Source organism: Amia ocellicauda, chromosome 17 (genome assembly GCF_036373705.1).
Source record: "Amia ocellicauda isolate fAmiCal2 chromosome 17, fAmiCal2.hap1, whole genome shotgun sequence".
NCBI classification, from domain to species: Eukaryota; Metazoa; Chordata; class Actinopteri; order Amiiformes; family Amiidae; genus Amia; species Amia ocellicauda.
In genome coordinates this window covers 22,231,102-22,257,875 of record NC_089866.1, presented here as the reverse complement: position 1 = coordinate 22,257,875, position 26,774 = coordinate 22,231,102, and the positions used below count along the sequence as shown (strand labels likewise).

Genomic DNA, 26,774 nt, shown 5'->3' with positions numbered 1-26,774 from the left:
TTGGATCAGCAGAACAGTACTGAAGCTGTTTCAATTCAAAATGCAAAAGGATTTAATCTACACTAGAATCCCTTAAGGCGTGCAAAGGATTTATTGTTAATCAAAATAACTACCAGTCTGAATTGTTTCTGCTCCTAAGAAGTAACAAAATGTACCAGACCATATATATATATATATATATATATATATATATATATATATAAATAATTTGTAAAGGCATTTCATTAAGTACAGTGCAAGGATCAATATGACCTGAAAAGATCAAATGAACTTGATTACTTATCTGAACAACAATTTGAAATTAAATAAATAATGTATTAAGTGTCAGGAACTATTTTCTGATTTATAATGATCTGAGAAGCAATTTCAAAATAAACCCCATGTGAAAAAATGTAATTTCAGCTTCTGCATGCAGAACAAATACAGAATTGTTCGACTGTTATCGTGCGTAAATCAGGCCGTAGCACCGGTTGAGAATTGTAGCATGGGGCCTGAACCTAAAATGACGCCTTGTTCTCTGTCGTTTGCAGTTACCCAGAGACATCAAAATGCTGCTTTTTAATACATTAAATATTGTTTAACCTTTCCTGTAAAAAAAAAAATGTCACTTTAATTTTGGGCCTTATCTTTTTAATCTGAAATGTGAAATTAAAATAACGTTAAAAAAAAAAAAAGTGCCTTATATCACAAACTGCTGAAAAAGTTATCTGCTTTGTATGTCCCGATCCGGTCTTTTCTAAGCAATGTAAAGTAATAAGCTGGAAGCCTTTTTGGCACAGCATCCTCCCTTATGGAGGCCTGGCAGGCTTTGATTGACAAAAACAACACAATATCATGGTCTCTGACAATTGTTATGCAAACACAGAACAATCAATTTGTCGGTACAGCAAAAATAGAGATCTAATTGATGTGCCTGTTTTTCAAAGTGACATTATCGTACTTCCTGGAGGACTGTCCTTTTAGGAGGGCTTTCACTTGTGCCACGGTATAGCGTAACATCCAGCATAAAGGAGCAGGAAAATGAGGGCTAATTCAGATTCAGTCGAAGTCAGAAACTCCAATGTCAAGCATGGAGAGATGAATTTATCATCATGGTACTATGAAACAGAGCCAATGAAAATGACACATTGATTCCGAGTGGAGAGCAGAAGGCAATGAGGCAGATGAAACTGCGCTGGTATCGATGAGAATTAGCCAGGAGACAGTTTTAATTACACTCCGTCCATTAGAAACAAGATAATTGGAGACTCTCATTATTACAACTGGTGACAAAGGAACAGCTCAAACCTGCCACTGCCTCCGAAGTTGGGAAAAGAGCCGGTACACTTCTCTCGTTAAACCGTGACATTCTAACCACGTGCAGCCATCAAAGTGTCAAGGAAAGATTACAATTTATTTAATGACTCCATAAAAGCCAGTTAATTGAGAGGCAATTTGCCAAGCATTTATTAAGTCATCTTTTTAATATTCATAGAAAGTTTTCTAATTATGCGCCTCATATTTTCAGAAGAGAACAGGAAGAGCCACTTGTAAGAAAGGGTTCCCTGTACAGTGTAAGTGCTTGATCAATCAAAGCTAAATATAGTTGCCATTCCTCACACCCCTCACATCAAGGGAGAGTTGTATAAAATGAAGAAGTGAAGAATGAATAATGCAATTAAGCATTAACAATACATATTTTTGTAATACGATTAGGCCACGGATTTGGAGGAGAGAACTTATGAAATTAGTGTATAACAACAAGGTACATAGCCATTAGTGAGTATCGTTTAATTGCTGGTTTACTTGATTTGCAGATTACAGGTGACTGATTTTTTATATTCCTATAAACGTCTTCAAAACACCTGGCATTCTAACACAGAATGGCTGAACTTTTGCCTGATGTCAGTGTGTATTTCACTTTTATTTGACTGATATGAAGTTTAATTTTCAATAGCATTAGTGGTCCATGGTCTTATACTTACCAGTGCTAAAGCAGAGGAGGTGAAAGCAAACATTTGAAGTATTTAGAACCCAGGGGAGTCCTAGTCTTCCAAAATGCTTTCAAACCTCAATAATCAAAATACACAGCACACCTCATTTTCACACCACCATAACTCTGCAGTCCCATGATTATGCAAAAACATTTGTGAAAAAAAAATTAAATTAACATTTTGATGTAAAAAAAAAAAAAAAAAGAAGCTCTTTATATAATGAGCAAATTACTTTTTTCCTGGATTGATTAGCAAATGCAATGGTTATGCTAATTCTGTAATGTATATGAATGGCTTATCATTTCCTTAACTGATTGGAAATGCCTCCAGGTTTACAAGCAAATCACCCTCCTCATTCAAGAATTAATCTTCGTGGCTGAACAGAATTTAAATACACAGCGATGCCTCCAAATTGGGCCCTACACTGTTGTTCCTCAAATAGCCTTTCACATCCACAATAAAGATCATGATCAGAGTTCACAGCTGGGTTGCCATTGTCATTTGCATGTAGAGTAGCATTTCTGTTATTTAAATACATGCCTGCAGCATTATGTATTATGCAGACTAGTTAAGACAAAGAGGATATTACATTTTAACTGAAATATTTTTGCTCTGTAAATACTACAAATTATCAATCGCCTTCTCAACAGGAGACTCCCCGACTCCCAGCAAAAACTGAAATCACTTTCTGAAATGCTTTTGCAACAGGTTTTACATCAGGGACACTGTCAAAATATCATAAATAAACTGTTTTAGGACACCCTAGAGTCTGGAAGCTTATACATACAGCTCTGGAAAAAATTAAGAGCTGAACTTGGAGTGGTCTCTTAATTTTTTCCAGAGCTGTAGAGTTAGTTTTACTACAATAGGAGTAAAACAGCTCCATTAACTTTTTATTATAATACCATGCAATGCAGGTAAAAAAAAACATTCAGTTGGGTGGCACAATGTCCTGCAATGGACAAGGCCATGGGCAGAAATAAGGGGGCTTGGATATCTTGAATACGGATCTCTCCTTTATGAATCACTTCTTCTCACCATGACCAGGGGAGCCAGGCCCACAAAGTCCCTCTGTGTGGTGTAGACTGTCAGGACCCCCTCGTCCCCAGGCTTGGTTGATTCAGGGTATTCCAGCTGCCAGCTGATCACCTGGCTCTCTGATTGGCTGCTGAATTCCTCTGTTTCAAAGTCTAGCTGCAGGATCTCGACGAGACTGTTCTCAGGCCTGAGTAGGAATAACAACACAGAGGAAAATCAGACCAGGTCTCTCAAAGTGGGAGGTTTATAACAGATTTCATAGAGCGGTTTATGTCACCGTAACAAGCTCATGTACATAATATAAATACATCAAACCTGAAACTTAACAGGACGATATCAACATTTCTCTAGATCACATTGATCTGCAAGAACAAGTTGAGCACTTCCGATGGATTGGCATTAATAGATCAATAGAGGGGTGGCCCCAATATCTGCTCATACTTTTCGGTGTAATCTTCTTTTTGTAATGTAGAAGCTTTGAGCGTTTTCCTGTTGTACTAAAATGCTGTCCAGATTAAAATGATTTTAACCAAATATATACTCAAACTATCACAGCAGATGAATGGGATCTTGGGTAATCTAATCTAATGTCATTCACGTATAGCCTACGACTTTAAGACCAAAGCCACCTGAGAGGCAGCCATGCCATACTTGAAATTCTCACCAAAAAAAACCATAGCAGACCTGAGAGAAAGTTTAGATCACTTTCTTGAGATTCTGTTCCTTATGATATGAACTTATTCCATCTGTATTTAATTTAGTATTTTATTTTAAATCAATCTTCTGCAAGGACTTAAAAGACACACACTTTTAAATAAATACCTGTGTTACATTTGCAGGGAGAAATTTATGTACACTGCCTGGCTTTAGGTACTTTGGATGAACAAAATAAATCCTTTGGTGGAACATATTTGTCTACAGAAGTAGGTCAGGTCAATATGATATTGGGGGTGGGGTGGGGGGATGGGCTTTGTCATTTTTGAGTGCAAGTGTTCGGGGAAGCCATTCTCCAGGGCTGCGCTGCCACCTCCACCTATTCAAACACTGCTGGAAGGATGACACAAAAGCAGAAAGTCGTTGCACAGAGAATTTCAGAGGCACTTGATGCTGTGATAGAGTAAAGCCCAAGCAATTCACCTTGAGAGGCCTGGGTCTGAATCCATTTATTGAAATCCTATGCCTTTTGTTTCCAACTGACACCCAAAGCAGGTCGAGAGCAATTCTTCCTCATGCCTTTCAATAAAATTCAGAGCCAGGAGAATGATACAAATGTGTTTAGTGGGATTTTATTTTTTTCAGAGCTACATTCTTTCCTCTCTAGGAACATTGGCGATGAACTTGACCAATTCACATCACGAAGTAAGAGAATGAAGTGTACATGTCATGAAATAACAGCAGCTTTGAATTTAAGGTATGCAAAAAATATAAAAAAAACCTAAAAGAAGCAGAAAACAAAAGGGAGAAAAATAGACGGTTCTGAAACTGAGGAAAAGGAGTTTTATTTCCTGTCCCGCTGTCTACGTATCATTTCACATCTTGAGGGACCGTTGAATCAAAACAGGCATCTGTCTTTCAGAGCTAAACAAATTTAAAAGGAGCCTGTTGGAAGCGCCCCTTAGGAAAATCTAATAGCTGTCGTATCATCTCAAACTGCCATCTTACGAATATATATTGTGCTCCCCCGGGGGAGTTTAAAAGACAGATCAGGTGGTGTGAAGGAAAAAGCAGCGTGCAGCAGAGTCAAGGTACACGATTATAAAAGTGTATGATACGCACATTAATTTTTGATCTCTCTCCCTTTTGGTAATGAATGACTTTGCCATTTTAATTGGTCATAACAATGTAAAGAAAAATATTGTTTATGAGCCATATAACAAGAATAAGTAAAATCTGAGCCAGTCGTTGCAGTAATATATTAGATAGGTGGAGATGGCATGACTGTAAATAATGGAAGTCTTCAATTTCTGCGTAAGGTTATCTTAATTAGTTAGCCATATTGTAAACAATTTAGGACCAAATCATTATAATATTCAGATGCAGACTGGTATAGGACACCAATTAGTTTCAAGACACAAAGGAAAAGCAGGACTTTCACATATGTAAAATAGTACAGGACTCATTAGTTGTTCTCTTGCAAAGTCCACAAGAAAGCCCCATGGTTTCGCCACACTTCCCCATTAGTGGATGAACCTCCTTTCCGCCCTGTGATGAAGGCATAAGATGAAGAGGTGTAGCACAACCTTGTCTGATAATGCATGCTGCTCGTTTCCTCTGAGACTCAACGCAAAAAAAGCCGAGAGATGAATGGCTTGTCTGAGCTACACTTCTGGCCTACTTTTAAGTGCGGGAAAATAAAATTAAGAACTTTAACAGCATGACAGAAAATAAATGTGAAGAAAACTACCGCATTGAAACGCACACAGGACAAATATCTTGGAAGAGACGTTCAGAGAAAATTTATTATTTTAATTTTATACATGTTCACTATGCAAATGCACATGAGGTGGCAGTTTCCAGGGAATTTAACCAAACTAAACAAAATCAGTGTTTACCATAATAATGTGAAGTGCATGCGCTACAGATTGTGAATTCTTTCTTTAACCAGCAACCTCAAAAGCAAATTATTTCAACCAGAAATTCAATTAACTGACAAATACACAAAGTCCTTCCCTCTGGGCAGAATGGGCAAACTGCCCACTTAATAGTAAATGAATTAGACAAATGAATTAGAAATTTCCCCCAGATTGCCTATGGGGCAAATTGGAGCTTAAATGTTCAGAAGTTTTATTTAACACAGAATGTACATTCTTTTTTCGGGTTGAATAATTCCTTTACCTTCCAGAGGACCAAAGGGGGGATCACAAAAAGGAACTGCAGGCGTGCTGTTGAAAGCTGCTGTACTGTGTCTTTCCAGTGACATGCATTTGCCATTGGATCACTGCTTTCAGAGTAAATTATGCAAAATCATGTTTTAGATTCCTCCAAATGACACATGCTGATGATTTAAATAACACTGTTTACCAGTTTTAGGCTGAAGCATCAAAATGATTAGTCACTAGTTATTCTGAACATTCCAGGAACATAAAAACATTTTCTGGAGCATTTCTTTAACGGCTGAATGTAATGGTAATTCACAAATAATCTCTTTAGAGCAATTTGGCCAAACAGACTCAATTACCATGTTGGAACACTCCCCTCAATGGGCTGAGAACATTACAGAATTATTTATTTGTCTACCTGAAGTAATTTATTTTGTTTGGCAGTTGGAGGGACCTTAATGATTCCTTTTACTTATAAAATAAAGAAAATATGAACGGAAAGCACAATAATATTGTGTTTAATAATGGACCGAAGACCAACAGAATTTGTCTCATGTATATCACCACCTGCTACTATAATGGAGAACAGGTGTCAGCCATTAGTCCCCAGATTTGGAGATTTCAAAAACTGCATAGAAATGTTTACAGTTTATGTTTATGTATCAGCTTAATCTTTTTCTCATTTGGAAATGTGACTATAAAGGAGAGTTTGTTTTGGAGATTTCAAATAGAAGAAAACAAACCAAAAACAAAGAAAGAAAGAGTATGAGGTGTTGATTCAGACCCAAAGTGTTTACTTCCCACTGCACAGCCTTGGGAAAACAGTTTTATGAATCACAGCTGCACACTGCACTTTGCATTGCTAGTCTAAACACCTGGATCAGGCTGTATATCTGTGTGATATTCAGTCAGTTAATGATGTTAATGAGGAACCACAGCACAGCAGGGTTATATAAACTGTGAACTAGCCATATGATGTACTGACATATAAGGTTAATTATAAAGTATAATTGTATAGATAAAATATACATGTACTACATACTAAATATATGCAGAATATTATAGAATATCCTTAAATTCAAGAGCATTTTATCAGTGGCTTGCTTAAAGAGTAAGATTAAATGTAAATGTAAGGTTCTCTTAGCATTAACAGTTGCTAGGAAAACTATTATAATAATTAAACAAGCATCTAAACCCCAGGCCTAAGATTGTCTTGTCTCCAAATCAAACCCTACCAGAGTACATTCCACATATCTACTTTAATTTGTTTAGTTTTGTTTTATAAACCTATGGCAATTGCCCCCCCATGTGAAACAAGTTGATTATTTTAGGGGCAAAGCTCAGGGCAAGCTTCGTTCCATAACAAATTGCTCTTGTCTGGCTCGCTTCTATTTAGCAACAAAATTAAAAATAAGGTTACAATAGACCAAAGGAGCTTCTCAACCTGTCTGTGGACTCTCCCTCCTGTGATTCTAATATGTTTGCTGTACATTTATTTTCTTGGAAGTCCCTCTTACTGCCAAAAATAGGCTCTTAAAGAGCATTCACGTTGCACTGTGTAACAGGATTGCAGTGGGATTTTCAGCACTCACAGTCTCAGGATCAATTCCCAGAAGTGTCAGTGACAAAGTGCACCATCACCCACTAATATGGGCTTTTCAATCAGGATCGCGGAAGAGGACAGACATTCTAGTGCAGCTGTTTTGGAAGGAGAATGAGACTGGTACCAAAGCAGAAACAAGATGAGATCCAAGCGGGAAACATTGAGAGGCGACTGAACATTCAACAAGGCTATCTATGGTACATACAATTACCCTCTGAAACTAGTGGCCAATTTCACTGCAAGCCCAGGTGAAATGTTTCAGTTAAAAAAAAAAAGATAAAACCCAAATCCTCACTGATGATTCACAACAGCCACACTGTAAGGTAAACTGTCCTACTTGATCAGTCATTTGGAAGGCCATTTTGCAGACACCAGGGTTGCATGGTGCTTTCTTACAAGCAGCCATTCTGCTGCACTGCAAACACAAGCTTTTTCAACAACAGCAACACTGGCTTGGGTCATAGTACTTGCATGGATGTGCCACCAAGAAAGGCTGGATATATTATATATATATATATTATAGAGGGTCTCGCTGAGTTATACATTTAACTACTATGTTTTTTTTGTTTTTTTTTATAAATACCATGACAGTATTAAAGAAAGCACTACTGTGGTATTGGCTTGTTAATCACTAATACATTCTGCTTAAAGTCTCCCTTTCTCAGTATTTGCCAGTCATTACATGCAGCTATGTGGATTTATCCCATTAACTATTGAAGAAGATGTCACGCTGTTTCAAATAACTGACGGAAAGCATCTCCTAATGTGATCCACCACTTCAAAACTTCAGTAGCGCTGGTGTCCAAATGGCACAGCAGACTTGTTAAGATGCTAACATAATAGTATAATCTCTGACAGAGTGCAACATGACGATTAAAGGAATCAGCCAAAGCCCATGTATTTACCCAACTGGTATTTAAGCTACATGAATGAAATCTTGCATTGTTTATAATGCTTCTAAAAGACAGTACAGCTATCACTTGATGCTTGAGAAAGAGAGACTTTTACAGCATCTGGAAACAGGCAGTGTCAAATTTACTGTTCATAGTGTGGTGTGCCAGGTGGTGTCCTTTTAGGGGAGCTGTTTCTATACTGTGATATTATGGTTTGTAGTAGTATGTTTCCAGAGTCATAAGCTTTCAGGGAGCAGAGTTGTGTCTGTCTGTCCAGATAAGGTCGCCCAGTCAGGGTTAACAGACTGTGCGTGTGTCTAATTGGTTGGCACGTGCCCAAGTGCGGGATAGCTTGGCGAAGGGATTAGATCCTGGATGCTCAGCCCGCAAAATGGCTTTTGGAGGGATTTAGAGACTTTAGATCGATCTGTGTTGTGTATTAAACTGCTGAATTAAGTCTGTTTACGTGTGTTCGGTAAACCAGGCATTCGAAAACTGTGAAACTGGCTACATCTCATTATTACCACGAGAACCCAAGCTCCCCACAGTAGAAATGTTTGAGTGTGTGTGTATAGGCACACTTTTAGCTGAAAGTTTAAGTTTTAAGACAAGCGAAGATATTTTTTTCTCTCTCTTCGGCAGCAGTATTTCCCTCCACAGGAAATAGGCAACTTTCATCTGCTGAAGAAAAGCATGATGTAACCCAGTGTCTGCATGAGTTAAAACCAAGAGGGTAGGGTTGGCATTATAAACAACAATCTTTTCTGTATTGTGTTTTTGCTTAATACTGAGCTCAGATCAAGGGTAGTAAAAATAACCACGTAATGAATTCAAACCACAGGGAAATGACATGAAGGGTTAGACTTGCCTGTTTCCCGACAGGGCGGCCTTTCTCTGGCAGAAGACTGTCGTGGTCCCGTACTTCCACTCATCTCCTGTCTGCAAGTTTGCCTCCCACAGTAGAGAGTTGCTGGGCTTTGCACTATGGAAGGATACACCTTTCTGTACCATCGCTCTGTGAGAGATGAGAGTCAAAGAAAAAGAGTTTGTTAAGACTTTAAATATTTATCTCCTAACCTCATTATCTCATGGGTTTGAATCTCATTTTGTTTGGCTTGACTGTGAAGCGACTGTTTGCAGTGATCTTCAATCATTGTGCTGCAACTGTGCCCTCCCGGTGCCTTTATACCGTTCTTTGACTATAAAGCGCTCTGTGTTGATCTGATCGCAAAGAGAGCTCTATCAAATTGGACTGAATTTAGAAAGACAAACTTAGGTACTTGTCAGTCTGTTACAATTCACAATAATGGCAGCAAATGCCTAATGAATTAGCTGAATTTTACCTGAATATCTTATGCACTTCCTGTTGACCACGTATGTAAACCCTAATCTCTATAACTCAGAATGCATGAGATATATGTGGCTGTTATATCTGTGGTATACATTAATTTGTAAAAAAAAAAAAAAAAAAACTCACGGCCACTGTTGTAAAGTGTGACCCAACATATTATTGATGATTAGACTAAATCAAACAGTGTAGGATTGTCCAATGTTCTAGACACATTTTACTACGCAAGCACATTTTAAAATTTGACTGATAAAGAACTGATTACACTGAAAAGAAAAAAAAAAACATAATAATAGCACAATCAACAGAGCAAGGATGGAATGCATGTAAATAAGACACAATAAATGTACGGTATGGAAGTACATTTAAAGCACAAGTCTTTAGTATGGCTTTAAAATAGCAAACGATTTAGAGACAATGTGAGGAGGATTCGCCAAGACCTTTTCAACAATCTTCACAGATATAAAACTATGACCCACCAAGGCCACACCACAAAAAATGAAAACATGTGTTTCGTCCTGTGTGCATGTGTTTCTATTTCTTTATGCGTGTGTTTGCATTCTATTGTTTCGTACTTTCTGTTATGAAGTCTCGGCGGTGTGCTTAGCACAGAGAAGTCAATAAATCATTTCTATGCCACCGTGTGGTTCCAGCTTATGGGAATAGGCTTTGCTCAAATGACTAGTGTGCATCCGATAGTATCTTAAACTAAAAACTTTATGTGGGAGCCAGTTTCTCAGCCTACTACATTGCACAAATTCATATAACCAGGTATCAGAACAGGCTCACTTCATGTAGTTAGGTAAAATGATATCGAAATACCAGTCAGCTTTCAACTTACATGTTTCTTTTTTGTTATACATGACCATATTACCAGGGTATACTTCAAAACTAACACTATTGATAGGTGAGTTAAGGGGAAGAATCATTTTAGATGTGGATGAATCTTTTTTCTTTGTTCCCCGTGATACATATGTTTCACAAGATATGACAGGACTTCAGGGGAGGCTCAATCAGAAGACCCCACTCCAGGAAACTTGTTTGGTATTCATTAGAGCTGTTGGTCCTCTTTGTTGTTGTCATGGAGGCGAGTTATTTATACTAATGGTTTCTTGCCCTCCTGGCCCCTAATTTGTAAATGATAAGCATTATCTAATGGAGCTGAATCCCAACACTAGTGAGGCACAGCGCAGAGCAACACAATCTCGGAATTAAAAGCAAACAGCACAGCGCTAATTCAAGAACAACCAGCTCCCTCTCAGAAATGCTTAGTGGAGTGCAGGGTAGGCCTTGTGATATGGAGCAGTGAGGCAGGAGAACAACTGCACCTCTTGGATATAAAACAATAAATACACAGAAAAGGGCCCCAGAGTCAAATACAACCAGGGCTGAAAAAAAAAAAAAAAAAAAAAAAACAGTTTTTAGTAGTGGTTTTATGTGGAAAGTCTTTTGCTGGTCTTGGTACTTGAAGATTTTTTTTTCCTTCCCTAATCTGTTTTAAGATCTGTTCCCACAATAAACAACTTTGCATTTCTAGTCCACATACGACTAAATAAATTCCCTATAATTCCCAAACACAAACACGTCTGTGCTTTATATGTGGCCAACCTATTGACACTACTTATAACTATTTTTAATAATAATAATAGTTTTACTCTGAACCCAATACCAAATGTCCTACAACCAATGCAACAAAAATCAAACAATTGAAATGGAAACATTAGTTGTTACAGGGTTTAGGACAAGAGGTTCTTCCCTTAAATTCATTATTCAAATTTGTTCTCTAAGGCAAAGTAAAATGAGAATCATATTAAAATTGAACAAACTCTTATTACACATTTCTCATCCCTATTCTTTTCAAAACAGATGATTTCAAGTAAACAGTGTCATGTTGAAGTATAGCAGACTCACAAAGCAGCAGCAAAACCAGGGAAACAAGGAACATTTCAAACACGGAGGAGGCATAACAAATATTCTGGATTTATAAATAAATGTCTGTTTTATGTGGGATTGAATACATCGATCTTATCTCTTAACCAATAATGTAATATTATAATAAAATATTGATAACTGTAGAGTTCTAAATTTTTGCACCCACACACAAGAACAGGAGAATAGGAGAAACATTGAAAAGAAAGCCATGGTTGTCTTTACATAAATCTGAAGAATCGAATAAACACCTCATGCTTAGGTAAAAAAACATCTGATTTAAACTTGGGGAAATTACTGGAAAAATATAATTGCCAATTAAAATCACTTGTGACAATTTCTATATGTGAGTGTGTAGGTATGTAAATGAAGCAATCAAGACTTCTATTCAATAGTATTTCCCAAGCTGTAGCTGAACTTAAATTGACAATTGAAGAAACTCAGTGAGCATTCAAATTCCCAATTTAGATAAATGTGGATAGGAGAATATGTTACAAAAATAAATACATTGAATCTGTCCTCCACAAATGCCTTCCTTGAACATGTGAGAATAGTGGCCCAGTAGATCCATGCGGATAACAGCTTGTGTCAGAGATATAATCTACTTTGATATCATATAATTTGTTCTCTGCCTCTGCCTTTAAAAGCATTAACATGCTTTCTTGTCTCTTATTTAAATCTTTGATGATACCAACATGCTACCAACAGAATAGAAATGTGTCAAATGCTATGAAATGATCATATATACACATATATCAATACATATATTTATATATCACATTATAAGTCATTACAAAAGTAAAATTAACCCCCCTCTTCTCATTCCCAGCAGTGCAGCACATCATAAATACAATATGCTTTGTTGGTTTATGCCTACGTCTTTCAGTAAATGCTCAAGAAGTAAAATGGCTTCTTGCACATTATGGTTCTCTGAGGAGGTGTAATCTGCAGAATGAAGCACCAGCTTGATGCCAAGAGATGTCCCCCGTTGCATCACAGTTTCAAGGACACCGGTGATGCTCTGAATAGAGACCTTACTCTGCCAACAGCTCAATACAGAAACTCCCTTCTTGTTTAATAGAAATCTGACATGTTTTGCGACAGTGTGTGTTTAACAATATATTTGTATATATACAGCAAGGTTTCATGACATAGAGTTTTAATACTTTATGGTAGGACTGTTATTACCAGTGTGACCTTGTAGGCCTATATTGCCAGTCTCATCAAAAGTATTCACTTTCTTCAATGTTAATCAGTGGTTCAATTAGTTTAATAAATTGTATATATTAATCTATACATATTTATCAATGACATATGATCAGAATTTGTTGAACACTGCTTCAGCCTGGAGAAAACTTTAAATGTATGTGTTATTTTTTTTAATGACCACTCCAATTGATTTCTATGATCAATCAACTGGAATCTTTCCAGTATATATTTTTCAAAGAAAGAGGGAGAATACTTTTCAAAGTAAGCTCTGACCTTCTTTATCTTGACTTTCACCCTGATAATGGAGACCAGTTCTAAAATGCTATACAATGAGATTCCTGGCTTCCTTAGGTAGTTTAAAATCAACCTTTTAGAGGATTATGAATTCTGTTCAGACAAAACAAGGGTAAAACCCAATCTTGTTTCATACGTTCATAATCAAAGGGGATTATACAGCTCCATTAATTATTGTATCTAAGCCAAAGCTTTTTCCACAACACCACTTAGTGAAAAGCAATGATCTTGAGAGGTACCAGAAAAACACATCTAAGATAAAATGCATAGCGTGCATGCACTTCACAAGAATGGTGTTTTTTTTGTGTATCGAAACCCCTACTTATCTCAACATGAGTTTGTTAATGGCATATGTCACTTCACATCGAGAAGGACAAACATCAACATTTGAATATGGTCTCTGGTCTATCGTGCCTCGGTGAAATAAAAAATGAGTGTGCTGTTTAAAGAACAGTGAAGAGGCATTCAACTTTGGGTGAATTTGTTAACCAATTGTGCGATTCGAACACTGTGCCGGGCGAAAGAGCCGGAAACCTTTCAAATGGAATAAATGGTTTCATGTTCATGAGGAGGCAAAGAAGCAAACCTACAGCACCAGCTCTTCAGTGCAGGTGAAGCCGTGGAATCCTCTCTGTGTGTTTTGTTGCATGGCCTAAGGTACATGTCTTGAAAATCCTCAGACATTGCTTCTGCTCTGATTACTCCTCATCATGCTTACTAATTCTTCTAGGAAACAGCATTGGCAAGGCAAACCCACAACGAGTGGGTAAATGTGCAAGGGGAGGACATTAGTAATGCACAATGCAGCAAGTTCATTGCTCAAGCACTGTCTGCAACAGTAACACACAGCCCCACGGCATCTTCCCTAAAGTCATTTGTGAAATTCACATCAGGAGCTGTTTTTTGCAATAGCTGGCTGATACAGGCAGGAACACAAAATAATAATTTTGTAGAAGACTTGTAAATGGAACAGCAACAATTAAGAAATTAAATTAGCAAAGACAAATGCAGGTACAAGTCACAGAGACTCACAAATAGCCAGAGGTATCTTTCAAGTGGGGCTCTCAGTGTCAGGAGTGGTTGAACATTTCAGAAGTGAAGAATGTTTCCAGGACTGTGTTCTCTTTATATTTCATGCAACACCAGGTTCATACTGTCAGCAGTGAACATTTTACAAAAACAGTTCATTTATTAAATGCATCACTCATGTTTTATTTACTAAAAATAACTTAAGTACCACTTGGATTCTAACCACCACCTCAGGAACACCAGTGAGCTCCTGACCTTTCAACATAAAACAAGCGACATTACGGCTAGTCCAAAACATCCATCCCCTGAAGAGCAACATAAGAATGAATACTTCACCAAGACAAGAGCAATGATGTCACCGTAACAGTCGCTTATACAGTAACAAACCTGTTACACTTAGATTATATGCATCACATAGTGCAACATCTTGCTTTTAAGTAGAAATATATCTTTCAAACAGATAAGGAGTGCATAAGCAGAGCAGCGCAAACAGAAGGATTGTTTGTCTGTTTCTATTGTTTCTATAGTCAAGTCTGGACACTTTCTAACTGAATCACCAAGAGCAAGAGGACCCAGCCTCACACTTACTGTGATGAAGCTACTAATGATGCAAGTTTCTACACTGGAAAAGCTACTTCACTGACAGCCAGGGCTACTCGGTTGTCAGAATCTAGTTAACAAACTTGGGTAGTGACTTTTAAAGTTCCCAATTCATTTAAATGACTGTATCGTGAGTTTTTTCAATGTGATACGAGGACAGCAAAACACGTTTCTGGTTTTATATAATAGTGAGAACTTCTTTCTCGTTATTGGTAAAATTGTTTCGTGATGAGACAGGCTTAAATTGAACTGGTCAAAAGTTTAAAGACTAATATGAAAGAAGTTCGGGATCAGTTTTTATTTTTTTTAAACCCCTTTCGGAAGGTTTTTTTTCTTTCCCACAGCCAGAGTTTTTTTTATTCTTATGTTTAAGTGTGTCTTTAATATTCCTTTCAACAACTTTCAGCTTAGTGTCTATGAAATGAGAAAAAAGCTCTTCTTATTTGAATAAAATCCACAATCCGGGTTGATTTGTTTGTAACCTCTGAAGGGCAACACAGTTTTTAAAGTAAAATTGCTCAGATCCAAAAAATGGACACCTCAAAACTTCTCAACTGGAATGATCAGAACGTGATGAATGCTACAACATATCTGATACAATAAAAATGATAATCTTGAAGGTCCTAAGGCTTAACCATAAATAAACACTATTTTTTACAATCACTCTTAGGTGAAACAACAACAGGTAATTTCCTTGTGTAAATGCTTCACATACACAAAAAATGAACTCAGTAAAATGAACTGCAGGATAAAGTGGCGGACATCATACCTTAACAACCACCTTTCATCAATACATTGAAGCTCCCCTTAGATATTCAAAGTGCTCTGAAGCAAATCACAGCCAGCCAGGGGAAAATGTTTTTGTATGAGGTTTTTTTTTTTTTTTTTTTTTTTTTTTTTTTAAGAGGTTTTCCTCTACTTAGTGAAGGAGAGATTGTGCCAGTGACTGGGAATATAAAGGATTTTGAAGCAGGCTGTGGTACATAACACAGGGGTAGAAGGAAGACGGATGGACACTTTGAGCAAAGCTGACAGCTTGTGAGAAGCCTTGTTTTCAGGTGCTGCTCCCGTCATCCATCACAGTTTTTTCCCCCTCTCTTTATTTTGTGCTTGGCAGGGTTGTCAGTCCGACACAGTTTAATCTGCAAAGCAGCCCGCAGCCTAGATCTTTTGCACCCTAGGCTTAGGAGCCCTTTAAGTCAACAACTTGACTTGTTGTTTTTTTGGTTTCTTTTCCTCCTTTCTGATGTCAGTAAGAGCTACAGCCATGAAATAAAATATTCACATATACATGTTTTCAGAGATTGATTATGTACAGCCAGGCTGTCACCGATTGTTTTTTGTATTTTCTTATTTTGTGAGGAAAGAAACCAAAATCTTATTGTAAATAAGATATATGAATATGCCTGAAATATTCAAATTCCCTGTTTTTTGGATATTTAGGTTGCTCTGTTGTCATTCACAATACTTTTCCACTCTAAGGGTCTGGTAAACCTTTTCCTAGCGTGGTTGACTGTCTCCTTAGCAATGCCTTATGAAACTAATGCTCATCTGAAACCTGTCTAAACTCAGTGGACTGTAAAATATGACGGATGGACAGGGAGAATGCCCTTTCAGTCTGGCTGGGTCCCAGGTAGGTAATATTCAATAGTCTTCATAGGCTGGTAGCTACTTTAGCCATGCTAGGGTTAGGTAAGGCTATTACCAGGAAGTCTGTTTTTTATGTCCAGCTCATTAGCAACCGTCACCACAAAGGTGATGACACCCAGCCTCCTCTGAGGGAGATGTGTGAAAAAGAGGGGGATGCATTAAACATGTACAGCTGAACGTATACATCGTAAATCCAAGTGAAAGGACGATAATGAAAGTGTATGAAAAGATAAAAACAGCAATGGAGGTAGGGATGTGTCACAGTCTGTGTGTGGAATTTCTCTAGACTATACGAGCAGTGTCTAATAATAAAGGCTAATATTCACAAATACAAATAATAGGTAATATAGTTATTTGTCCATCTCTCCTCATACAGTGACATGCGAGTTTGCATTTCAATCCACAAAAGTTAGGGTTAAGATTAGATTATACAGCTAGCAACTTTTTTCCACCAAACAAAGCACCTCAAGTTATCAATTATGTATTCATCATATCCATAGAGCAAGGCACCTCTTTGAAGAGATTATTTTAAAACTACTGACAGGAAACACTGACCAGCTCTCGTACCAGATGGCCTGGCTAGAGAACACAGCCAATATAAGCAAACAACCCTGTGCTGCACAATAAATATCACAGTCGAGGATGGCTTCCCCAAGGTCCATTTTCCCTGTTACTGTGAAAAGCAGCTGATTTCTGGCCTAATCTGTTTTCTGTGCTAATGCCAGTAACATACTGAGTGACATAAACCAAATATTTAAAAGAGAGAATTAAAAAATAGATTTTGGTTCCGTCACAGCTGAGGGGGTTCAGTATGAAACACATAACCACTACGCCACCTCAACTGATGAGCGAGAGGGGAACTCGCAACCCCCTTCGATTTCTCTCCCCAGGCAGGCTTGATCGGACCCCAAGACACAACAGCAGGAGGCAAGTAATAACAATTATTTAATTTAGACGGGTTTGGTTTGATCAGGGGAGATCATAAAGGCAATAAATACACTAGATAAAACTAAAACCCACCTTTAATATTCGTGGTGCATAAAAGACTAATATACCCTAACCTAAAGAACAAAGAAATAATAATAATGGCTCTAATAAAGACTACCAATATAAAACTAATCTTCCCGTAATGTAAACAGTCACACTAAGCAGCAACAGATTCAGAGGCGTCTCTCCCAGAGATGCTCAAATATAGGGAGAGAAACAGGGATACTGTTAATTAACTTCTGTCTCATCAGACAGCAGCCACGCCACGAACCACCTACAGGTAAGTGAGATGCCTACTCCGGGACGCAGTTTCTCTCTGGTGCCTCTAGGGCCGGTAGCCGTTTTGGGCCAGGCAGGAGCTCGGTCCGACTCGGCACCGATTCCTCGGATTCTAGGAGAGATACGGGTCGGTCGTATTCATACAAAAACAGTCTGTGCAAAATATGCAAATATGAATGTCTCTTCCCTTTCCTAAATCCTGGGACCGCCACCAGAAGCCTCTGAACGTCACATCTCTAGTTCACTCTGTTAGTTGGCTCTCCCTCCAGTCCAGGTCCCCGGCATCTGATGCTTCACTGTCCAATCCCTCAGTCCTTCCTCCAGCGCGTTCTTGTGTCTAAAAGTGCTGCGTGGTGTCCCTCTTCTCTCAGTGAAGGGAACTCCCTACTTTTATAGGCAGAATAATAGGTTCAGGGGTGCAGGTGACGGTAATCAAGGAGGGGATATGGGCAGCATATGGTTGGCTGTTAAATGACACAGGTGAAGCAATAAACCAATTCAAAAACAATTAAGAAATAAATAATAAAATAAACCAAAACAAGGTTATTAATAAGTGAAAATAACAAAATAAAACAGTAAAAAGATTTTTTTAATGCACACAATAATGAATAGTGAGAAAGAGCCCAACAAACGATAACTAAATAATAAGTGATTAAGGCCAGTAACGCCCCGCTCGTGACAGTTCTGTGGAGTCAGTTACTTAATAATTCGGTTAGATCAAACTATTATGTAATTACACAGCCCTCACCCAATAAATCATGCTCTCAGTGAGATCCACAACAATGGGATAACTGTGGAGTGTTATTAATGAAATGGACGGGGTTCCACATCTCTCCTAAGGTTGAAAACTCAACATCTATCTTCAGTTCTAGGCACCTAGAAGACCTGCCCGTGCTGAAACACAGTAGCACTTTCTTTACTCCAACTCACTAACACTCACGGCAGACTATACAATAGTTAATTACTTTTCACACAGTTGTATGGCTGACTGGAATATAAAAGTAGTTACAGAAAAAGTCTTTCTGAAGAATACAAGTGATGATTTCTGTACTCTACAATATAATTACTCCGTTGTTTTTCCACTGACTCTATGGATTTATTAGTAGTTTTTTTATATATATATATAATAAAGCAGAATGTATTATTGTTACGGGGAGCAGAGTAATTGTTCATAAAACAAATGTACTGTGCGGGAAAACCATGAATCAATGGACAGCGGCCACATGAGGAAGTGGTTATAAAACTCAAGGAAAGTTTCTTAAATGATAGAATGTAAAGTACTTCAATTGAGCTTGCACATCTGTCATTGTTTCTGAAACAATATATTTAATGCAGGGAAATCCTAACGCCATTTGATTTGTAACTCATTTTTCTCATAAATTCTATCTTGAGATTTAAAAGGTTTTAGTCCCTAAGCTTTATTAAGTCAATGAATACCTTTTGTATCAAACTTTCCTCTTACATTATCTACTGCCTCCCAGTACGAAGATCACTGCGGTGATAAATACAGCCAGTCATGGTTCATCATGTATTTAACCCATTGCTTGACCCCACGAGAATATAGGAACATTATTTCCTGTTTTCCCATTTAGACCTAATGATAGTGATAGCAGAATATAAAATAATATAATAAGCTCTTGGATGTCGGAAAATAATTATCTGTCATTAGTCATAGTCATTAATACAAAACATGACCAAAGTTTCACCATCAGAATATCAAGCAATGATTCACTGGTTGCATTTACACACAGTGACATCACTGTAATATTTTCATAAAGCCATCTGGAAAACTGACAGTAAAACAAAGGGATAAAAAACAGAGTACTTAGACAACTCATTCTACTCGGTTAGATATAGCTTATCAACACCATTATTCCTCTTTGTAACTGCTAGTCTCTGGGCTCTCTTTGTCACTGCAATTGCATTTCATCTTCAATGGCAAATCATTAAGCAAAGAAGGGGCTTTCAGCACTGTGGAACGCACCGACATCTGCTCAGCCGGAACATTAAAACAAGCGCAAAACAGAAGCCTTCTTAATTAATTGTACAATTACGAGGAAAGTACGGAATAACAGTCCGTGAAGTGGTAGCTAAACTATGTCAGAAAGGCAAACTTGCGGTGGCAAACGGCCAATTCTGCGAGCAGAAATTGCCTATTTACCTGAGTCTCCCGTGCAGATTCCAACCCGTTTAGGCACCGCAGTCATTTAAATGTGCCACTCGTCTCATCACGGATGGGAACACCGGTAATAATCCAGGTGGCGGTGGAGACGGATTAAGAATTGCTGTGTGGAACCCATGTCCAGAATGCATTGTTAATTGTAGCTTTTGCTCTGTTTGGAATGGTTTCTGCAAGCACACGTTCCTGAGGGACTGGGTGGGTGAATTCAAGACTTGAGCAGAAGAGGCCAGTTACAGAGTGGATTGGAGTTGACTATGAGAAGAAGAGACAGATAGTAGAAACAAAGGAGGGGACAGCCATGCATGCCAAAGTACTGGTTTTCAAAGCCATGATGGTAACAAAAATGCCAGCTATGAGGTGGATAACATGAGTTCCTTTCTCAAAAGACATATACAGTGGATTTTGAAAGAGGAGAGACTATGGTAGGGGGACAGCTAGCATATTTCACTCCTCAAAAGTACCTGTGAAGTAGCCCACCACCCCCAAAATGCCGTTTCACTAGCAAGTCTCGTGCACTCACGTTGCCTGTGGCCATTCTGATTAGACAGATTTGACTGGGCGGAGTGTTGTGTAATCGCAGAGTTCACATCACTGGCGGCCACACTGCGCACCGGACCCTTGGATGGGAGAGGTTTATATATTACATCACTCAACTGTCTATCGCCCCCTTTGGAAATGGGACATGATTTTTTTAATTAATTGAGAGACCAGATTATCCTTCCGTCTGTTGGGCCGAACCCAGCAAACACAACTCACGCCACAGACCCGAGCCAAGCTGTGAGTTCCTACCATCCTTGGCAGCTAGACAGGGCATCCCACACTGAGATTCACCTCTGACGGGGAAAAGCTCTTTCAGTCTTGCCTGAGTTGTCATTTAAATTTCTACAACAGGAAATAACGTCCTAATTGCACTTTAGCATACATGTTGGAATCCTGTGTGTTTCTTCTCTCCCTTGATGATTCATAGCTGTGTTCACTCAGCCACAGCATTTTAACCAATACATTTGTAGTTCATGCTGTATTTCACAATCACCCGCCGCCGCCCCCCCCCCCACAACCCCAGGAAACAGAAAAACACTGTCAATAATGTGACGCCAACCTTATGGAGAGGATTATGGTTAAGGTGTCTTCGGCTACAGCTGCAATTTCATATTTATTCGGCCGTGTGCTGTTTGGGAATGAGCAGAAAGGGGAAGAGTTTGGCTTCATGTTAATCAAAGTGACAAAGCGGAATATTCTGTCACTCTTTGCCTTTTGCTTAAATACTGTCAAAGGACACTTTTATTCGCCTCTTGATGCCAGCAAAAACCAATCTGAAATGCTGAAATTCCAAGATAATTAATCTCCTGACTTTGACAACACCAATATGGACTCTAGTTATCCTGAGGGGATTTATCTTTTTATCTGGACATGTCCAATCTTCCCTTGCTCATAACAACCTCCATTGCGTAGCCTGACCTCCTTGACAAACAAATGGGCCAAACCTTAGCTTTCCCTTCTTCTTTTTTTTTTTTTTTTTAAGAAAGCTTTGTAGTAAAAATAGGTCAAGCTTTATATTCAAAGCCCTATCGCAGACTGATTTGTACTCTTGTGTGTGAGATGCCTATATGTAGATGGCCATGCTTCTTATTAAGCAAGTATAATTTATTTTTCTTTCATTTATTTACTTACTTCCCTATTGATTTTGTGTGAATTGGAAAGTATATTAAAGGGCAAATGGCAATTCAGCTAGTCACAGAGATTATTCTTTAATGATGTAATTTCTCTGATGCATTATGAATTACTGAAAGTGTAAATTAAACCACTGGTCATTATTTATATCCATAAACATTTGCAGACATTCTTCTTAACAAGAAATCAGGGTAGCAATAGTAATAGTCATCTGAAAGAGACCACAACAACCAATAAGATATTTGTAAGCATTTCTAAGGGGTTTAAATTGTGAGTTTTACTGTGGCCTTGTTATAGAGTTATTATTTTAATATGGATCACTTTAATTGCAGCTCATTGCTAGTTAAATTAAAATCTGTATTATATGAAAAAGCTTGCTTATTTACACAGAACTGCAGCCAAACCACAAATTAAACACATTTTAGCTTAAAGGAACAATATATGATGTATACTAGAGTCCAATTCAACTGATGTAATATTCAATTATAAAATAATTGACAAAGTGTTAATTGCATATAAATAAATACTTCACATTTGCGTCATTAATTGCATGAGACTTAAAACACCCTCCAGCTAACAAAGGTAATTGGGCTGGGTTTCAGCTGTTAAATATTTATAGTCTATGAACAAGATGAAGAAACTAACAACAACACAAATTAAGGGGAACAGATTTGGATTGTTTGAAAGTTACAGTTAAAACTGTGCTGTTTTGATCACATGATACGTGATTATTAACAGAGAACAAGAGGATTCTGCATGTTGAATAGAAAACAAAACAAAACCAGTATAGTTTAGTCACAAGAGATTGTTATTTAGAAAAGAAAAAAAAAACACACAGAAGCAAAGAAATTATGGACTTCTTGGTGATTGCGCACACACACACACACACACACACACACACACACACACACACACACACACACACACTTAAACTAAAAAAAAAAACACAACCCTGCAAGTTTCTCTGACATGTCTTCTCTCTGCACTAACTGCTGATTCCTCAAGCTTACTGCACAAGCCCTCCCTCTCCAGGATTGAGGCTACAGCAATTAAGTCTCCTGTACCACACATCATGCCCCCCCCTCCCCCCACCTCTCTCTAACAAGTCCTGGAGATACTCTGTCGTCAGTAGAGGATTTTTGCTGTGTATTTATTTTCCTTGCAAGTTTATCTGCACTGTTGATAGTTATTGAGCAGTGGCACTACCGTAGTGCTTTTTGAAAGCAAAACTTAAATACCAGAGAGACAAACATTGCACACCCTGCCATCAGATATTGCACACAAGACACACACACACATAAAAAGCACCACTGCCCATTCCTCAGCATTCCCGAAGAAAAGAGAGAAACAAAACTCACTTCCTCTCCAATATGTAGAACAACTTGCAATTACACACAGATGGTTAATTAGTCATATATCCTTTAGTGTGGGTAACCACTCATCTTAACAGATTGTGTTGGGGAGTTTATACGGTGGGCTACACGCCTTGCGTCAGCCTCTTAAGATGCCCATGTATTATTACAAAGCATCAGGCCTGAGATCACATCCAGTAACGTAATGCAACAGTACTGCAACCCATCCATTTAAAACAAATAAATAATTGACTTCCTTTCGCCTTCCTTTTTCTTCCTTTATTCCTCTCCAAATGTTTTCTTGGTGGTTCACTTCATGATGACTCCACCGAACGTGACAGTAGATAAGGGCTGACGTTCAATTAATTTGCTTTAAATATTCATTGGTGGTTTTAGAGCTGAGTCAATTAGATTAAATATTTAAACACACCATTAGCATAGAAGGCACACAACTCATACACAGAACAATAAGGCAGATAAAAGAGAGATCACCAGAAGGGAGTCCTTTTAACCATTTTTGGTTTAAATAAATGAATGGTTACAGAAACTTACATCTCATCTCGGTTAATAAGTAATGTTTGTTTATGATCGGCTGCTGTCGGGCGCGGAGAGTATCAGTTTAATGGAGCAGGAGAACGTTTGAATACAGCATTGGAGCTTAACAGTAGGTCTTAACATATACAAATACGTAATATGAAGAGATAGAGGAGGCAGTCTTGATGTAAGAACGAGTGGGAATACCAGTCTGACCCCTGTAACTGTAGACTAGGGAGGACAGAACGCACTAGGTTGAAATGCCTGATTGACCCCTTTTGAATGGTTTCTCCTGTAAAGCAGACTGAGACCAGCTGAGCTGTGCCCTGCGATGCCCAGTTCAGCAGCTCCGTGACAGCAGATAATGAGGTTCATCTGCTGAAAAGAGTAATTGGCTTGGCAAAGGGCTTGGACAAGGTTATTGCCCAGTGGGTGTTTATGAAATTTGACATGTGCATAGTAGGCAAATGAAGAGAGAACAAAACAAGGTGGGGAATTTGAATTGTCAAAGAAAAAATTAATTAAACAGTCCGATCATTTCAAATATTCATAGCAAAACAATATATTATTAGGTAAAACAATGGTAGCAAATACAGCAAGGTAGAAATATCAAGATATAAAACAATTTCATAGTCACTAATCTGTTCTAAACTCTTACACTGTAGCAACTGTAGTGCTGGGAGAAGAAGGGATGGTATCTGCTTGCCAACACCGTCTGTGCCAGCTCTAAAATGGCAGATGCAAACAGTGACCTACGCAGCGCCCACAGAGCAAGGAGTCTTACTGCCTTCGCAAGCCTGAGTGTTTGGCTTAAGACCCTGTGGTGCACAAATCCACGCCTGCTGCATCTCCTGCCTCTCCCTGCTTCACCGGTGTCTGTGACCTTCACCACTTCGCCTGCGGGGGTCACGTTTAAGGACACTCCTACACTCGACTTCTGTGGCATTAATGAAAACTGAACAGCTATAGTACAAGATGGAAGGAAAACAAAACACCAGAACATTTACTAACATCTCTCTGCACCCCCCCATCTGTAATCTTTTTAATTTTGGAAGAAGGAAAAAGTGGTTAGATGCACTAGGTTGCATTCTCTTGGACCTGCTGTCTAAATCCTGTTTCCTCTTTTATTTTCTCAATAAAATAAATGGATTTATCTTCACAGCTCTGACACCACACATCTGGATTTGGGAACAGCTGGAAACACATTAGAAGCCATATGCTGATACACTGGGGTCCAGCGATGTAATAGACTTAATGAACACCTTAATATACAGTGTAAGTCTTGCGTTTATGTGCAAAATGTTTTATAATGGCCTTTATAATGGCTTATGCATATGTAAGGTAGCTTCCCAATTTAATTTGACAGTTTAATTCTTTGGTTGAGGTATATTTCTACCCGGATGCTTGCATGACTGGCACATATCACTGCTGACAGGAAAAATGGTTAAACAGTGCAATTACTCTGAATTCGATTACTTTCAAAATCAATAACTTTACCTGAGAGATTCAATTGTGCAAACCGATGCTTAATGCAAAATTATAATCAGAATAAACAACCACCAACAGACATTTGAAAAAATATTCACTTGAATGCATTCATCTTGTTTTTTCCCCCTCTTAGATTGATGGATGGCTTTATTATTATTATTATTAAAAATATGAATAATACATTTTATAAAATTCTAATTTGTTTTGGGATGTGTTTTCTGTATACATTTAAATTGAGAACTATCTTTTCAGCATTTCTTTTTACTCTTTCTTACTGATTCAGTTTAATATGTTTTTGCCTTAGTTATAGGGCACAGTAGAGCTATCCTTGTAGCACTAAAGACGTTCAAATTGTGTTATCATGGAAATATCATCAAAGAACTAGGGAGCTGAACAGTGATTTCTGGGAGCAGACTTAAAAAAATTAAAAAATTAAACTTGCTCTTTTTGGCAAACGGGTGTTATAACTGTCGTTCTACTTTTAGGTGTGTAGAAAAAGGTGAGTTTCAAAATCGCATAAAACCTGTGTGATATTCTGTATTCATGTGTTAATTATTTTATCAGTTCTGAAGGTGCTTGTGTGCCTCTTGTTTGAAGTACATCAGAAATATGTGAGATTTTAAAAACACTGACAGCATCCAAACCCTGACTGCACTTTTAACAATCATATCCTATTTTTCTTTAAAACCACAGGAAAAAACAACTATTTGTAGTGACCTACCTCAGTGTGAATTTATCGATGCTGGATCCAGCGGAGATGAAGACATAAAAAGTGGTGATATCCCTTCTTTTCCGTGGCTTGGAGGAGGTCTGTATGACAATGGCCTCACCGAGCTTGAGCTGGGAGAGGGGAGTGTCGTTGTGGGGGACCTGAAAGAGGCGCACGCTGCCGATTCTCTGCATGGGGGTGAAAGAGGTGTCCTCAGACTCGTACGGCTCTGTCCTGCCCCACCGTTTAGCATTTTCAGTGGTACATCCTCCATTCAAGTAGGACCGTGCCGTATAGTAAAGCTCCACTGAATTCCCATCTGTCTGATCTAACCTTTCCCGACTTGTGGTCTCGCTTGATGGACTAAACCACGAGGAGACCGGCTCCAGCTCCGCCATACAGATCCCAATGTCCCCTTTAATAGAACAGGAGCCTTTGACCTCTTGCGTCTGCCAGAAGGCATAAACCATCACGCAGGGCAGATTGTCCATGGCACCTTCTGTGCTTTGGCCATCCCAGTCTCTCCCTGAAATGTAAAACAAAACCCGCATCTTGGGCGAGGTGGAGTAGACTTTCCTAGTGAGGATGTAGGACTGGATTTTCCAGTTGAAAGTGAATTTGTTGGAGGTGCGGAACAGGTCGGCCGTTTGCACCAGGTCCAGTGGCACACTTTGCTCCACAAACAGCGGCCCATAGCTGGCATTGACCACAGGCGGGCGACTGGCCTGCAATATCACAAAGGACTCAGTGTGAGTCTGCATGCTAGAGTTTCTCATTATGTCCTGATTGGCCTCCTTCAGGAAGAAGAAAGAGTCAGCGTTGTCAATCTGGTAGCTCACAGGTAGATACATGGGGAAGGACGAGGGGGTCTTCACAGAATCAGTAAGTTCCCGACTCTCAAGCTCTGCAATAAAAAGAGAAGATTTTCTTTTTTACTATTCATTTCTAGTGAATAGTGCCATTTCAACACTGTTATCAGTTCTTACAAACAGTAATAAATACCACATTGACTGTTTCCAAGCACACAAGCTTTGTTTTGGTAGATAACAGATGTCCTCAGTAATATCATCTTATGCTTGCTGTTTACAGTGGGTTGAGGCAAAAAACATTTTTCCACCCCCAAGTGTATGCGTTTTGGTAATCACATGTAAATTCACCCTGGGAATTACTGTGCAATGCTTTGAGCT

At 38.5% G+C, this 26,774-nt stretch overlaps 1 protein-coding gene across 1 annotated transcript in view; it reads right to left on the bottom strand.

The window, feature by feature from the left end:
- The window catches only part of LOC136712893 (transmembrane protein 132D-like), a 62,433-nt gene that overhangs the window by 19,504 nt on the left and 16,155 nt on the right, over window positions 1-26,774 (bottom strand). The window contains exons 2-4 of the mRNA XM_066689713.1: window positions 25,600-26,491; window positions 9,195-9,341; window positions 3,012-3,198 (exon numbers count right to left, since the gene is read on the bottom strand). Of these exons, the coding sequence (XP_066545810.1) occupies window positions 3,012-3,198; window positions 9,195-9,341; window positions 25,600-26,491 (1,226 nt within the window). The remainder of the gene's footprint in view (window positions 1-3,011; window positions 3,199-9,194; window positions 9,342-25,599; window positions 26,492-26,774) is intronic.